The 16,062-nt window shown below is 37.7% G+C and overlaps 2 protein-coding genes across 5 annotated transcripts in view; both read right to left on the bottom strand.

The window, feature by feature from the left end:
* The window catches only part of cmtm4 (CKLF-like MARVEL transmembrane domain containing 4), a 21,921-nt gene extending 15,697 nt beyond the window's left edge, over positions 1 to 6,224 (bottom strand). The window contains exons 1-2 of one of the 4 annotated variants that reach the window (XM_016249646.1): positions 6,012 to 6,221; positions 5,397 to 5,936 (exon numbers count right to left, since the gene is read on the bottom strand). In XM_016249646.1, coding sequence (XP_016105132.1) covers positions 5,397 to 5,582 — 186 coding nt within the window. In that variant the 5' untranslated portion in view covers positions 5,583 to 5,936; positions 6,012 to 6,221. Of the gene's footprint in view, positions 1 to 5,396 lie in introns of all 4 variants that reach the window. The other 3 variants (XM_016249647.1, XM_016249645.1, XM_016249648.1) reach the window with 3 other exon arrangements.
* A 667-nt stretch (positions 6,225 to 6,891) lies between these two features.
* Positions 6,892 to 16,062, bottom strand: part of LOC107564548 (cytoplasmic dynein 1 light intermediate chain 1-like) — a 17,040-nt gene continuing 7,869 nt past the window's right edge. The window contains exons 5-10 of the mRNA XM_016249654.1: positions 14,781 to 14,947; positions 12,779 to 12,897; positions 12,400 to 12,481; positions 12,028 to 12,145; positions 11,251 to 11,385; positions 6,892 to 10,168 (exon numbers count right to left, since the gene is read on the bottom strand). Of these exons, the coding sequence (XP_016105140.1) occupies positions 10,059 to 10,168; positions 11,251 to 11,385; positions 12,028 to 12,145; positions 12,400 to 12,481; positions 12,779 to 12,897; positions 14,781 to 14,947 (731 nt within the window). The 3' untranslated portion in view covers positions 6,892 to 10,058. The remainder of the gene's footprint in view (positions 10,169 to 11,250; positions 11,386 to 12,027; positions 12,146 to 12,399; positions 12,482 to 12,778; positions 12,898 to 14,780; positions 14,948 to 16,062) is intronic.

Consider the following 16,062-nt stretch of genomic DNA (forward strand, 5'->3'; position numbering starts at 1 on the left):
TTCAACATTTACTCACCTTCATGTCACTCCAGCCTGTTTGACTTCTTTCTTTCTTCGGAACATAAAGAAGATATTCTGAAGAATGTTGGTAACCAAACTGGTTTGGTGTTCACTGATGTCAATTGTATGGACAACAAATGACTGAGACATGTCTCAAAATATCTTCTTTTATGTTCTACAGAAGAAAGAAAATAGCCGATTTGGAATAACATGAGGGTGAGTAAATGATGGCAGAAGTTTCATTTCTGGGTGAAATATCTGTTTAATACTACCCAACCTTGGACTTGGCAACATATCTTATTAGCTACAACATAATTTAATATTTCCACAGAATTTCAAACGAAGGCTGACCTCATGTAAGCTTATTGCCCTACTAACACAATGCAAACCCTTCTCTATCTCATCCGGCTTACTTGCACTGATCGCATTAAGGAAGTGTGGACCAAAGATAAATGACCGCTCACATCAAAACGTTACTGTCATAGTGCTAGCAGAGCCAGCATCACTTCAGTTGGCCGTCATGCCCTATCAAAAAGACAGACTAAAGATGTGCATTTGGAGATGAGATCATTGCTCTTGATAAACGCAGTATGGCCCGCATCCCAAAAGGCAGCAGGTGTCAGGCATACAGAAAGCCCAAGATTTTAAGTAATGATTATACGTCACTCCCCACCCTCGTTCTGCCATCCTTCAGAGCCCCCTAGATTAGGCAATCAGCAAGTTCCTTGTAGCAATGGCCACATGGAGTCAAATCCCCAGTTTGTACACACGCCATCTGTTGTGTCCAGAAAATTAATGGTGGGAGGCTTGGTCTGACAGCTTGCATTGTGTTCCAAGAGCGCCTCCTTAAACGGAAATGAGCCTTCCAGCTCCCACCCAACAGTCTTTTCCTCGCCTGAAGGGAACTGCTCTTTGCACAAAATTTAAAGCACTATTCCTTAACCTTGGAGATGTTTGCAGACAAGCAAGCTCTCCACATTACATAAGTTTTGTGAGAGGGAGTGGAGAGGCCAAAAACATCTGGTAAGTCCATAAACTCGCTACATTACAGAGAGAGCTCTTTCATTATATTTAGCGGCCCTTATCAAAACACAACTTGAAAAACTATCCTTTAAGGTAAAATGACACATTTATGATGCTACTTCATTGCCTGAGACAGCACCAAAAACATCCAGAACTGAATCCAAATGCCATAAGGTGGAATCATCTGGATCTGGTGGCTTCATTTTTAGAACTAGCAGGTCAATAGTTTTGCCCTTCAGGTCTGAAGCTACCTTAATTGACAGGGTCCTTCCTGGTCAAACTGGTTGTAGAAAGAAAGCCATATAAAAACAAAAGGGTTTGGAGTATCTCTAACCAAGAACATTTCAAAGCATTCCATTTAAGAATGACTAGTGGCAACTAACTACTTGATCAGCAAGGTCATCTGGTATACCTAGATTTTTTTCTTATATGTGACCCTGGACCACAAAGCCAGTCATAAAGGTCAATTTTTGAGAAATTGAGATTTATACATCACCTGAAAGCTGAATAAATAAGCTTTCCATTGATGTATGGTTTGTTAGGATAGTACAATATTTGGCTGAGATACAACTATTTAAATATCTGGAATCTGAGGGTGCAAAAAAATCAATATATTGAGAAAATCGCCTTTAAAGTTGTCCAAATGAAGTTCATAGCAATGCATATTACTAATCAAAAATTAAGTTTTAATATATTTATAGTAGGACATTTACAAAATATCTTCATGGAACATGATCTTTACTTGATTTGTTTTGGCATAAAAGAAAAATCATTAATTTTGCCCCATACAATGTATTTTTGGCTATTGCTACAAACAACCCAGCGACTTAAGACTTAAGGTTTTGTGGTCCAGGGTCACATATGCCATAAAAAAAAAAATTTTAATCAAGGATTCATTACATTTATCAAAAGTGATAGTAAACACATAAGATTGTAAATATAAATCATTTGTATTACATTTACATTTACTCATTTAGCAGACACTTTTATCCACTTACAATATGGATAAACAAATGACTTTCAAATGAGGAAAACAACAAAAGTAATCAGACCAATGAGAGAGCAACAGTATACAAGTGCTGTGACAAGTCTCAGTTAGTCTAGCACAGTACACTTGGCTAGGTTTTTTTAATAGAATAGAACGGAATAGAATAGAATAGGTAAGTTCTAGTATTAGTTGGTCAGGTGCTGGCGAAAAAGATGTGTCTTTAGATGTATTTTGAAAATAGCTAAAGACTCAACTGCTCGGATTGAGATAGGCAGGTCGTTCCACCAGCTGGGCACAGTCCAGGAAAAGGTCAGTGAGGGTGATTTTGTGCCTCTTAGGGATGGCACCAAAAGGCGTCGTTCACTTGCAGAACGCAAGCTTCTGGAGGGCGCATAAGTTTGAACTAGTGAGTTTAGGTATATTGGTGCAGCGCCAGTTGTTGTCTTGTAGGCAAACATCAGTACCTTGAATTTGATGCGAACAGCTACTGGTAGCTGGTGTAACATGAGCTTTGTTTGGCTCGTTAGACCACTCTCACTGCTGCATTCTGCATTATTTCTAATAAATTATGTTCTTTTGACATTTCTATTCATCAAAGAATCCTGAAAATTTTTTAGAAATGTAGAAAAATTAGCGAAAATCATTTCCAAAGAAAAAAAAAATTAAAAATGATAATAATGTTTCTTAATAAAGAAATGTTACTTGAGCACCAAATCAGCATATTAAAATGATTTCTGAAGGATCGTGTGACACTGACGACTGGAGTAATGATGCTGAAAATTCAGCATTGCCATCAAATAAATCAATTACATTTTAAACTATATTAAAATAGAAACATTTACATTGTAATAATATTTTACAATATTACTAATCTTAATATATTTTTATCCAACTAATTCAGTCTTGGTAAGCATAAGAGACTTTCAAAAACATCAAAAAAATATAAGAGAACTTTTGAATGGTGGTGTACAGTTTTTACAGTATATAGTGTATATTTTATTTTATAGTTATTTATCATAATTAAAATGTTTTTAGACAGTTTACACCTCGTACGATCAGTTCTGTCAAGATTTGAAAAAAAACACATTATGTAAACCCTAAGAAACTCCCCCTAAGATAAGAATTATATTTTTGTAGAAGCCCAACAGATTATATCTGTATACAAAAGTCCAATGACTATGTTTGTTTCATCTGTGAATGGAATGGGGTGATCCATTGATATTAGCCAAGAAGGCCACATCTGCAGATGGCCAAAAACATACGTTGCAAAGATTAAACAGTCAAAAAGACTTCTCCTCATCCCACGGGGGCCTTAGGTAAATCATTGGCCAGTACATGGAGAAACAGCTGTGGTTGAATATCCTTGGCAAGTCAACAGCAGGAAACATGCAGCCATGTGAAAAGTTCTGCGCTACAGATCAATTTGCTCTTTTTTTCCCCAAAAAACTTTCCAAACAATCTAAATACCACTCAGATTGTTAGCAGGACAGAATGAGGACATATCCAGTGCACAGAACCCGAAGGAATCCCACATAAAAACATGATAATGTGACTAAATCAACTAAAGTCTAACTAGCAGAGCTCAATACAGCCTTTCTTATAAGGGTAATATATTAAAACTGTTTTGTGGAATGATTGATCTGAAATTTTATGGTCGCAGCTAAAAACACCCCAAGGAATATCACTCGAATGCTGCAATTTAAAAGTTATGTGGGAACTTTCTGAATCATATCCTGTTTAGTTTTTAGTTCAGCATTTTATTTTAATTCATCCTCTCTCACTAACCTGTTCATTACTGCAAAACAAACTGCCCCAAACGGCATTATCTACCTGAGGAAAGTAACAGCTCATAGATTAAACATGATTAAACAAACTAAAGGCTTGTTCGTTAACTTTTATTTCCGCCTCTAGCATAGACATGTTTGCTCATCTTTGAAGAGCTGCAGTCTATCACATAAGAGTCAAAACAGATATTAAGGTTTCTGGTCAGTAATGAACAGAGCTTTACTATACTACTCATGCCTGCCTGTAATCTGACTCCACAGGCAAATGAAGCTTCTGGATCCACACAAAACAGCATAGCGTTCATGAAGATACAAGTGTTGCATGTAACTCCATATGTCCTCTATCTCAGCTATTGTGAGTGCTCCCAAGTATTATCACTTAATAAATCCAATTAAATTGTGACTGTTGAATCATTTGCCCTGAGACGCACATAAAAGCAGAAAAACTTGATCCATTAAGCAATCTTTGAGCAGACAAGACTTCTGTACGTGGCACACAGGTCGTTTCCTTTGGCAGCGTACACAAGCCCTTGTTTCATATAATGACTTCCTTAGTTTCACGGTTTTCCCCTGTGCATGCCGTTTCTTAACTGTGCATCACCATGAGGGCCCGATCTGAGATGCTTTGCTTTTGCTGAGGCAGCAGAACAACAGAGAGCCATCTTTTTTTTCTCTCTCTCTCTCTCCTTATGCTTCCCACTCCTTTTTTAACATCTGGCTGAGGTTCACAGGCAAAAAAAAAAAGCTCTTCTGTGAGTTTGACCACAGTGACTCTATAGCTTTTTGGGTGTTTTGCCAATCAAGCAGACCTAATGTGCAATCTGAAAGTTAATTCATTCAGACTCCAGGCAACATTCCCCTCCGTCACTGATGCATTCCAGAGATTTTGACGCCTGTCGGCAAGTATCCAACAGGAAATATTTTGATTTAAAAACCCAAAAAGGAGGAAATCTGCTCTCCTCACACTAATCCAATATGAGAAGAATGTAATCAGGAGTGAATATCTAACTGAAATATGTGGAAAGCAGATCTGTTATCTTGTGTGGAAAAGGCTTTTTGAGGCCACTGTTTGGATGACGAAGACATCTGTCTTGCCTTGAATGTTTTGACGTATAATAAAAAAAGGGAAATTTGTCTTGCCTACACTAATACGATCATCAGGAAGGAGCATCTAAAAGAAAGAAAGAAAGAAAGAACTTAAAACAATTAAAGAAAAAAACAAACTATGGCATTGTTGAAGAAGACTTCTGCTGTCCTACTCACAGACAAGTGTCTTTCTCACACCAATACAATCGAAAGAAAGAAAGAACTTAAAACTATTAAAGAAAAAAACAAACTATGGCATTGTTGAAGAAGACAGGACTTCTGCTGTCCTACTCACAATCTTAAAATGGGACAAGTGTCTTTCTCACACCAATACAATCGAAAGAAAGAAAGAAAGAAAGAAAGAAAGAAAGAAAGAAAGAAAGAAAATGATGACACTGCCGAAGATGAAGACATCTTGACTTGTTCTCAGGATGTCACCTCACTGACTCTAAATGTGTTGCCAATACAACTTGTTTATCATGGAACGGAGAAACACTGTGGCTATTTGAACTTACCACTTCGATAACTTTTAAAACACCGAAATGTGATTTGATATAGTCCAGGTCACACCTAATGGCCCTGAACACGTTTCTGGAGTGCACGGGCTCGGTGGTCGGCTGATACGGACTATTGGCTCCTGAAATCATCGAGGTGTTGGAGGCCTCGCCATCAAAGCCCTCAGTCTCCTCGTTATTCCTCATGCTGAACTCTTATCTCCGCGTCCCGCCCAGATATAAGAGCTGGTTCGCGGTCCCCTGGTCCTCTGAAAACAGCCAGGCAGAAAACAGTGTCTCAACAAAGAACAACCCTCGTTACAAAACGATCACCATAAACTCCAGCCGTGAGTATGACCTACAGATCCCGAGCACAAACACTACATCCACCTCTCCGTCATCTCCAGCCCCATTCCTGCCGTCGCGCTGTGCTCGGATCCTGTTGGGAAGAGTGCTGAACGATCTCGAATGATCACGGCTGTTCTCATGGCAGTGTCCATATTTCACCGTTTCTGGATGCAGAATGTAATGTTGCGAGTCTCCGCCCTCCAAACTACATTCCTGTGAGGATAGAGGCTTTTTATGTGAAGTCCTGACGACTGTTTTTAGAGAAGCAATAGCACAAAACAGTCATACTTCTAAACGTCAAGTTTTGAGTTCTTGTCTTCCCTTATGCAGGTGAAGATGGCAATACAGGATTCATCAAACGCGAAACGACACAGCAGTTTAAAGTGTCACTATGGCAAGCCGGTTTAACCTTTATTACTTCAAACCAACTTCAGTTGAAGCGTTTTGACATTGAATTCTATGGGGATGCTGTTTACTATATGTTCAAATTGTGGCTAGTAAGTATTCACGCTTTACTAGTACTTGTATTACATACTCGTAACTTGTATTACATACGAGTATTACATACTCGTAGCTAAAATGAAAAAAGATTACCAACAATTACCTACTACTCATAAAAAGTATTTGTAACAAAATAAACTAGTTAAATTAATAAATGTTAATTCAGCTTGCCAGTTTCCAAGCTCTAGTGCGCAGCCTACCTAGAGAGTTATATTGGTACTTATCAGCTTTATACAATTAATAAGACACTTGTAGACTGATTTAGAAAAACTGTAAATACTGTCTCTATGCCGTAATATATTTTTGGTTCTCACAATAGTATACATGCTGCCTATACTAATATGTATAAATAAAATACTAATATATACACTAATAACATTATACACATACTCTTACAGATTACATATTCAAATATATGCATGCACACATTTTCATTTAACGTCTCTAAAAATAATGGCTAGAGATGGGACAAGCGCTGCCCCCAACTGGTTTGGTTCCCAAAATCATGCAACCATCTGAAAACTGTAGCGACTATTAAACCATGCTTCAAATGATCAATATTAAATTAAGTATTTGTAGGTCTGAAGTACTGTAATGTGGTCTTCTAAAAAGCTGTGCATCTTGTAAAAATCAACTGACATGATAAGCAAAAAAATCAAGACAGTTGTAGTCTGGATTTGTATTTTATTTAAGCCAGGACTGAAAAAAAAGAGGTTTCCTTATCTTTGTTTGCATTAAAAGTTTTCACATGGCCACATACTGCATCAAGTTAAAGCCATACAATCAGACTCACTTTAAGGTATAGCACACAAACAGTCCGTTGTGTGAACAGAAAGGTCATAGAAAGGAAGCCAGAGCATTTTCTCAACATTTTCTTTCTTACAGGGGTAAGTGCATATTAGAAGGATTATACAGAACAAAGCGGTCAACTTTCATCCTAGTCTGAATGAAACATATCAAATGTGCTATTGGTTATATAATTGCAATCATCCCCAACTGAGGGAAAGAAATCAATGAAGCTGAAGCCAAGTGAACTTGTTTCTTTTGGTGGACATCCTTAGACCTTTTATCCGTTGTGTATCTCCTTTGGGAAAACAGATGGGTTCTGAGTTAAGAAGCTTTTTCAAGTACTTCAGGGATCTCAGGAGCAGCTTGTTAGTTTTTCAATTTCTTAGTCCATTAAGTAGTTTACATTTGCACCAAGCTACTATTAAAATCAGTAACTGTCAAACTTTGTGGAGGGAGGAAAAAAACAATGTTTAAATGGCTAACAATGTGTTACTTTTGATAATTTAACTAAGATTAATTAACAGTTCTTCACTTCCAGTAAAAGTTACAATGCCATGAAATAATATTAAACTCAGTTTTTTGGGGGGAAATGAGTTGTGTTTACAGGAATGTGTCAGTGATATTTATACAGTGAGAATATAGTCACACAGCAAATGCAGAGGATGCTATGAAATACTTAAGTGCATTTAAGGTTTATATGAGCGGATTTGAAAGCAGGTCGAATGTTATATGTGATCAGAGGCTTCATTAGTGGCAGCCCCAATAAGTTCTTATACAATCTGAATAGATGAAAAACCTTAACCACTAAAACAAGAGGTATATATAGTCCAGACTTAATGTTGTGCTTGAATATCAGCAAATGCTTTAGCCCTGCCCATCATAAATGGAAACCGTTACACAATAGTATGCAGCAGAAATGTACATTTCATTCGAGTTCCTTCTCTAGTTTGGTATGAGATCTTTCTTTTCATATTTCTAACACAAGTTCATGCAAAACAACAGTAAACTCTACACTTCCCGTGGTCTATTCCCTTGAAGAGCTTAAAAAAAAGGACAAAGTCTTCAAACTCTAGTGGAAAAAAAAAATCGGACACTGAACACAGACCACCATAGTATAAGCAGAGGATCCGTTTTGGAATGATGGCTTCTCCAGGCTCAGCCAAGAGCGGCCACCTGGGAGGAATTTAGGGCAGCGACTCGACATAGACATAACATGTGGATTCTACATCTTTGGTTCCAGATTCCAATTGTCTGCGTTTTCCTTTTTCATCTGAAAATGTAATGATCATTTAAAAGCCACTTTAGCTGCTCCATTTACAGTTTCTCCACTTCAACATTAAGGTTAAAAACCTTAGAAAAAACATTACATCATGTCTGTGGATGATTTGTCAAATGAAACCAACTAACTTAGTTTCATTTTCAGCGACCAAAAAAAAACAAAAGGATATCCGAAAACAATTAGCTTGAAACAGGAGTATGATACAGTATCAGTAGTGGAAGAAAATGTTGAGAAATGTACTATGAAGACAAACAAGGCTGTTGTATGGACTCAGAACTACCCTGAGTGAAGAGACAGAGCATGTGGAGTGACAACAGTGAACGCTACACTGAAGGCAAAGTCGTCACTTCCAGTGGGCACTGAGGCAGGGCACACGAAACAAACATGCGTCGCCTACAGGGTCATCTACAGAAATCGGGAATGTTTTACGTAAATCACTTTACAGTCTTCAGGTAACATATAACAACAAATCTAAGATCTCATTTGTAAGGACTAACAAAAGACACGACTTACAGTCTATCACTTGGCCACATGAGAATGGCGCCAGTGGTTTAAGCCACAATTTCCAACTGGGAGGTGGGACGAAATGTCTCGCTAAACACGTTTTATGTGGACGCTGACATTCGCAAAAAGAAAGGCAAGCTCCCTATGGCAGCAAAAATCTAGGCCACTGAAGTGAGCAAAACGTGTAATTGCAGCAAAAATGTAATGACCACAGACATGCATTTCCAAAATAAAACAAACAAAAATAAATTACATGAAGCTGGACCAAAAAAAATTGACTGTTAATGCTACAGTGCAATTCCTTTTTTGGAGTCAAGCACCTCCACTATGACAGGCACTTGGGAGTTATACTAGGAAAGATGCTGCCCTGCCCCTCTCCTCCAAAAACAACCATAGCCAAAAGAAAAAGCTGATACTCATCAAAGCTGGTTTCATCTGAAATAGTTCTTCATAAATTGTTAAAATAATTCAATTTTATACAAAATCAAATCAAAGCTCGTATTGCAAATATTTAGCGCATATTTACATAATTCAAAGAGGTGGCAGCGTCTGCCATTCTTGTATGCTGAAGGCCAATGGGTATTTGTCATTAGTGTCATGACATCAGTGATGTTAACCATGTTAAGTGAAGCTTAACGTCTCACTGATAAAACACAGAGAAAAAAAATAAAAGCTTGATTTGCTTTCTTTTTTATAAATACATCAGCATAAATCTAACTGTTTGTACACACTATATACTTTTTGCAAGTATTTCTTGTTTTCACTGAATATATTTAGGCTTTTAGCAGTAGCTGTAGCTGATTGCAACACTTGAAGCGACTGCTCGTTGAATGCAGCAGTGCGTTTCTGCTCTTGTCAGGAGGAGAAGAATGGGTGCCGTTAAAGGATCCCCAAGCTAAGCAAGGCCCCACACTTCAGAGGTTTGGCTGCCTCCGTAAGGACAGAGCACCCATCACCTGACTTGCCCTATGCCACGCCAAAAATGAATCGCCACAAATAAACAAACAAACATACATACATAGAAAGAGGTCTGGAAATGAAAACAAAGAAAATCAGTTGCATCTTTTCAAATATCTACCTCTCTTTCCCCCACAACATCAGAGCCTATACATCTGATAGAATCCCAACACTTTCAGTAAACCGCGGTCTGTTTGCTGATTGACACACAAGGTGGGGGGAATTTTGGTCACGAATAGCTTTTTTTTTTCCTCCTTTATGTCATTACATGTTGATTTCCAGAGTGGACAATGCTGTTGGCGCTCTCATGCCTCGTTCTCTGTCACAGGGGTGTTGTTGGCCGTTACCGTTGAGTCGGGTTTACGAGTCATTCGGTCCAGTTCCGCTTGGACGTCAGTCAAACCCGGCTTCTGCCCTTGGAAGAAAGAAGAGAAAGAAAACAGAGTAATCTCCTGTAGTTTCTGTCGTATATGAAAATAACACGGGTTGGTTATGGTTATGTGATGGGAACCAGTCCGGTGGATGTGGATGAGTGCTGCATGCTGGTGTGCATTCAAAAGCAGCATGCTGTGCGGCTACACAAATGCAAACTTAATGAGAAGGATACGAAAAGGGAAAGAAAAACTGCATGTGGTTCTTTATCCGAGCACAATGGGGACATAACAGCAGGGTAATGAACACAGCAATGTGTTAATATATTAGCAATTCATATAAACACCTGAAACAAAATATAAAAAATGAAAAGTGCAGTTGATATGAACTTGACATTATTCTAGGTATGAAAACCAGTGAGTATGAGATATCACCATCCATGGTGGTGTCACTCACACAGGCTTTTTAGCCCATGCCTCCTGGATACTCTCTCTGGCTGTAAAGGCAAAACTCCAAAAAAAATAAAAAAATAAAACAGCATTGTCCAGAGGGAACAAAAGACATTATGATAAAAGGTGATCAGGTGAATCTCATGAATGATTGCACAGGTTGTAATTCAACCAAAAATCACAGGGGGGGAAAAAACATCCTCAGAATGTCCTGTTGTCCATGTGTACCAAGTTTTAAAGTTTAGACATCATATTCAAAAGATAAAGGCCAATTAGTCACTACAGACCACACTCACAAAGACACTGGCCTATCTCTCCAAAATGATAAAAGTAATTATAATTCTTTAAAGATAAAAATAAGTCGAGTATCTTAAGATGATGCACACGAAATTTCATGCAAATCGGACATGCTTTTAAGAAACTGAGGCCAATTTTAGAACAATAAGGATTGTTTGCATTTTTACATTATTTTCAAAAATTAAGAACATTTTCCCAAACTCTAATTGCTAAAAACAAAGCAAAATAAAATAATCGTACGCACTGCAATACAATATTGTAGTATTTCATTATGCATTATCACCACTTATGATTTTGGGGTGAAATATGACACATACATGGCAGTTTTTTTTGAGATTCACCTGTTCCTGGGGTTGAGGCTGGAATAGGAAGAACTTACCTGTTTTCTTGGCAGAGCCTTGTACGACCGTTCCTGTTGCTGCCCCTGGTGTCCCAGGACTGCCCGGCACACCTGTCTTTTTACTCAACAGACTGTTGAAGAAGTTGGCCAGCACTCCCTCATTTGCCGCTGCTCCTATAAACACAGAAACAATTTAAACATAATGACCTCAGGTGACAATGGGGATACCCAACTGATATTCATTGTTCAAAAGCAAACATTCATCCAGATTCATAATCACCACCACTATAATATTAAAAGGGCTTAGTATGTCTATTAACTAAAAATTGGTGAAAACTGAAATATTTAAATGTGGACTATGATACCCTATATGGGGAGAAGGTTTAATAATTTAATTAAAGTTGATTTAATTAAAGCGACTGAATCTATTCCTGCTGGTTTGAAACATGCTGGCCAGCTGAGCTTAATGATCGGAAAATTTCATTTTTCCCCACACCAACTGGAATGCATGGGAATATTCTGTTCAGGGAATTATTCCTACATTCTCCTCATGAGGGCAGTGTTTTAAAGAGGTTAGACTGTGAGGCAAAGGTAGAGGGATGAACCAGCAAAATGAGATGAGTGGGAAAGAAAATAAAAGAACATGGAGAGAAACAGAGAGAACAAAGTGCTCATATTAAGACTCTCACAAAAACACTGTTTTCGCTTGACTGCACAATCATATGCTATTTGTGCCAGTCTGATGAATAGAGAGCCATGAGATCACAAAGCTTCCTTTAAGTTCTGCGTGTAATCTTGCGAGGTAAGATATCTTACCTTTCATGCTGGGGTCTGGTTTCTTCACCGCAGTCATGGGTGAGACACTTGCCACATTGGTAGGCCCTGTCCGGCCTGTCGGCCGGGGTGAACCAGATGCAGACCGGACAGGAGACTCCTATGCACGCACACAAAAAACAGGTGTTAGGGAAATGCAAAAACAATTCAGAAGATTTATGTTTCCCACTACATGAAATCAGCAATCAAAAGAAATCTAAAGTACAATAAAAAAAATTTAAAAAAGGATTCAGTGGCTTTTGTAAAAGCATAAAACTTTAGTCTCACAACATGATCACAGAATCCTCAAAGCAGCATAATAGTATCACACTTAAAATTGTGAGAGGTCTGTGTGGTGTCTGAAGTCACACTTACTGTTCCTCTTGTTGGTGTGGCCGGCTGCTTGGCTAACATCGACTGTAATAAAGTGACAGAAGACATGAGAGCTGAAATATTGCTGTGTAAAACGGTCATAACTAAAGCTATTTCATTATTTTTAACTATGTACACTACCATTTAAAAGTTTGGGGCCAGTCATTTCTTAAAGTCCCCCTGTAGTGAAAATCAAGTTTTTTTATGTTGTTTATACATTATATCACTTACTAAAATATACAGTCATCACCAATAAACAATCCCAAAATACCTGAATTATTATGGTGAGTTTCTGGAAACCACAGCTGCCATTTATAACCACAAATTTAACAAAATGTTTCTTTAAAGTCTAGAAAAAAGAGAATTATCACATCAGCAAAACTGCAGAGACTGAGTGAATAGGATACACTGTAGACAGAAGCGCCGGATGTGTGACTGAATGAAGTCAAAATGCTCCTCCTTGTAGTCATGCTCCTTCTCCAGTACACTGACAGCATCACACTAAAACACAGAGACAGACATAATCAGTCTTAGGCGCAGTATATTTGACATATTATTAGAATTGAACAACACAAGGATGAGTAAATGACAGAACTGCCATTTTTGGGTGAACCATACATTTAACATCATTGATCTCCTGACACATCATCCCAAAAACAAACAAACACATGCTTAATAGGACTGATGCAGCAGCCATGTTTGTGAATGACTCAGGTTGTGGCTGATTGCCAGCCATAATCGTTTTGGCAGGAAGAGGAGGTGCCAAATAGGCTGCTTAAAAAAATCCAGGAGCCTGCCATGACAAAAATATCTTGGACAGATCAGTCTTGGCCACTGCAAATGCAAACTCATCTCTGCATGTCACAGATACTGCTGACCTTGTACTGAACCACAGGGTATACTAAAAACATCCTGTCTTTAGCACTGAAAATAAATGTGATAAAGCAATGGCAATATATTAATGCAGTAAATTAAACCTAATCTTGATATCTTGAAGATATTTTGAAAAATGTCTTAGTGTTTTGTTTTTATTCTTGACCATACAAAGAAAGTTAATGGGTTCCAATGTTGTTTGAACCTCAACATTCTTTGAAAAATCTTCTCGTGTTGTGCAAAAGTAAGAAAGTCATACAGGTTTGGATGAGTACTATGAGGGTAAGTAAATTATGACAATTGACATTTTTATGTGAACTATCCCTTTAAAAGGTTTCGTAGTATGCCAGTGAGTTGCTGCTGTTAGCAGATCAGTAATGATGATACTAATGCATATTGATAAGAGCGAATTTTGTGCTTTCAAGTAAACTGGAAATTGGAACTGCTTTCTGAAATTCAATCAGGCTCTATTCTCCTCTATCCCAGGGTGAGGCTGTTTGATCACTTTGCCTCCTGACGTTGAACAGAACAAAGAGTGAACATTTTACTCTCAGACCTAAACTACCTCATTTAAAAACGGGTTGTCTTTCATGCACCCGGGGCTGGAGGGAGGCTAACAATAGAAGAGATCATTGAGCGTGTTCTGATCCAAAAGAGCATGTGAGGGGGGCATGGTGCGTCTGCAGCTCTGGACCTGCGGGCTACTACTGAGACTCCATAAAGAGAGCTTTTCATCCAGCTAAAGACACTCAGTGATGCATCAGAAACAACAAACTCAATCCCCAAACACAGAGCAAAACAACTCAAACTATCCACTCAAATTTCACAAATTGTACATCTAATCACGCCTATTTATACACAGGACATAAACTACCATTCAAAGGTTTAAGGTCAGTAAGATTTTTTTTTTAGGTTAGGACAAAAAAAAATTGTATTCAGCAAAATTGATGAAAAATTAACCGTAAAGATGTGCTCTATGTTACAAATTGAGTTCATATAAATGAAATGTATTTATCAAAGAATGATGAATCAAATAATCATGGCTTCCCCAAAAATATTATGCAGTAAACGTTTTTTTATTAGAAATGTTTTTTGAGCACTAAAATCAACATATTAGAATATTTTCTGAACAATCATGTGACACTGAAGACAGTGATGGCTGTGAAAATTCAGCTTTGCCATTACGTTTTAAAATATTAATTTTAAAGTGTAATGCTACTTCACAGCATTACTGTATTTTGTACTGTTTTACTGTGTTTTTTAATCAAATAAATTTATAATAGACTCAATCGAAAACATTAATCTTACTGACCCCAAATTTTAATAGTATTGTTTATACACAATTCCTGAGACCAGATTAAAAAGCATGCTTTAATAATGTGATTGTAATGGAATACGTACTACATTCACTAAGCTGATCTCAAATATGCTGACCAAACTCTTATTATAGGTAATATAACACCTATAGGTCCCAATATGACAGGTCAAATGATCTGATCACTTTCAGCTACCTTTGTGCAAACTATGAGCACTGGAATGCCCAGGTTGTGTGTGAGGACGTTGTCTCCCAGGGGCAGCAGCACACTCTCATCTTCTCCCCCAGCTGCTGGAGCTCGTCTCTGGGGTGAGGCTGGCGTGGATTCCTCTGGTTCTACATACTCCTGAAAGGCCTTAACCACTGCAGAGAAAAGAACAAGACACAAACAGGGTCAAACGTACAGTAACTTAACATATTTACAGTAAACAGTGTCAGCTGCTACATCATACAGTTGACGACCTTAACAAAAGCATCAAACCATTACATTACTGTTTAAATTAAACAAACCATATATTATGATGTTTGAAAGTAATAGGTAACTTCATAAACAGGGAAGCTCTACCCATGCTTAAAAAGTAAGAACCATTGAGGTTTGTTCTCTAGCATCAATCAAGCATTTTTCACACTTGAAAAACCGTTTACCATATTTCATGAACTCCATGTATTTGCATAGATCAAAATTAAAGCTGCTGAGTCTTAAACCACTCAATTTATATGAATTACTTTCACGATAACTTTTTGTAATTTCTGAAGCATCAACATTTTGAATGTGTTTAAATGGACAGACAAAAATGATTAGCAAATATATATATATTTATATTTATACAACAGTTCGTTCTGGTTCTCAAATCTGATTGGTTGAGAACCGTGAGATATTGTACTGGTATCGCTACAGGAATGCCCTTTCACAATTTTGTATCACTCCGCTTGTTCTAGCCGGGTTTATGTTTTTTTTTAATTATTCACTGAGCTAATCGTAGAGTACGTTAGTTAATATAAGAGGAAATGTCTAGCTTCGCGGTCTCTCTCTCGCTCTCTCATTTGAATTCACGTCTTGCCGCATTTTTTCTCGCTTATAACCTCATTATTTCTGTCAACTTGAGCTTTGAATCCGTGGCGGAAGGAAGTAGTTCCGCACAAAAGATGGTTTTATTAGGCACTCTGTTGTTTCTTGTTTAATTACACACACATGTTCCGTTGAACTGAGTACGAGAGTGATATTGCTCATATATATACATACATACACACACACACACACACACACACACACACACACACACACACACTTGACGTGAACAACATGAGATTGAATAAATGAACAAATTTCATTTTTGGGTGAACTATCACTTTAAGTCATAAATAGCCTTAACCAACAAAAATCTATACAAATATAAAGAACATCCACAGAATTAGGACATTCCAGTCGGATTACATAAAATAGACAATTTGTACCAAAAAGAAAGTGTGGGGGGGGG

The sequence above is a fragment of the Sinocyclocheilus grahami genome, unplaced genomic scaffold, assembly GCF_001515645.1.
Source record: "Sinocyclocheilus grahami isolate Dianchi unplaced genomic scaffold, SAMN03320097.WGS_v1.1 scaffold946.1, whole genome shotgun sequence".
Taxonomy (NCBI): domain Eukaryota; kingdom Metazoa; phylum Chordata; class Actinopteri; order Cypriniformes; family Cyprinidae; genus Sinocyclocheilus; species Sinocyclocheilus grahami.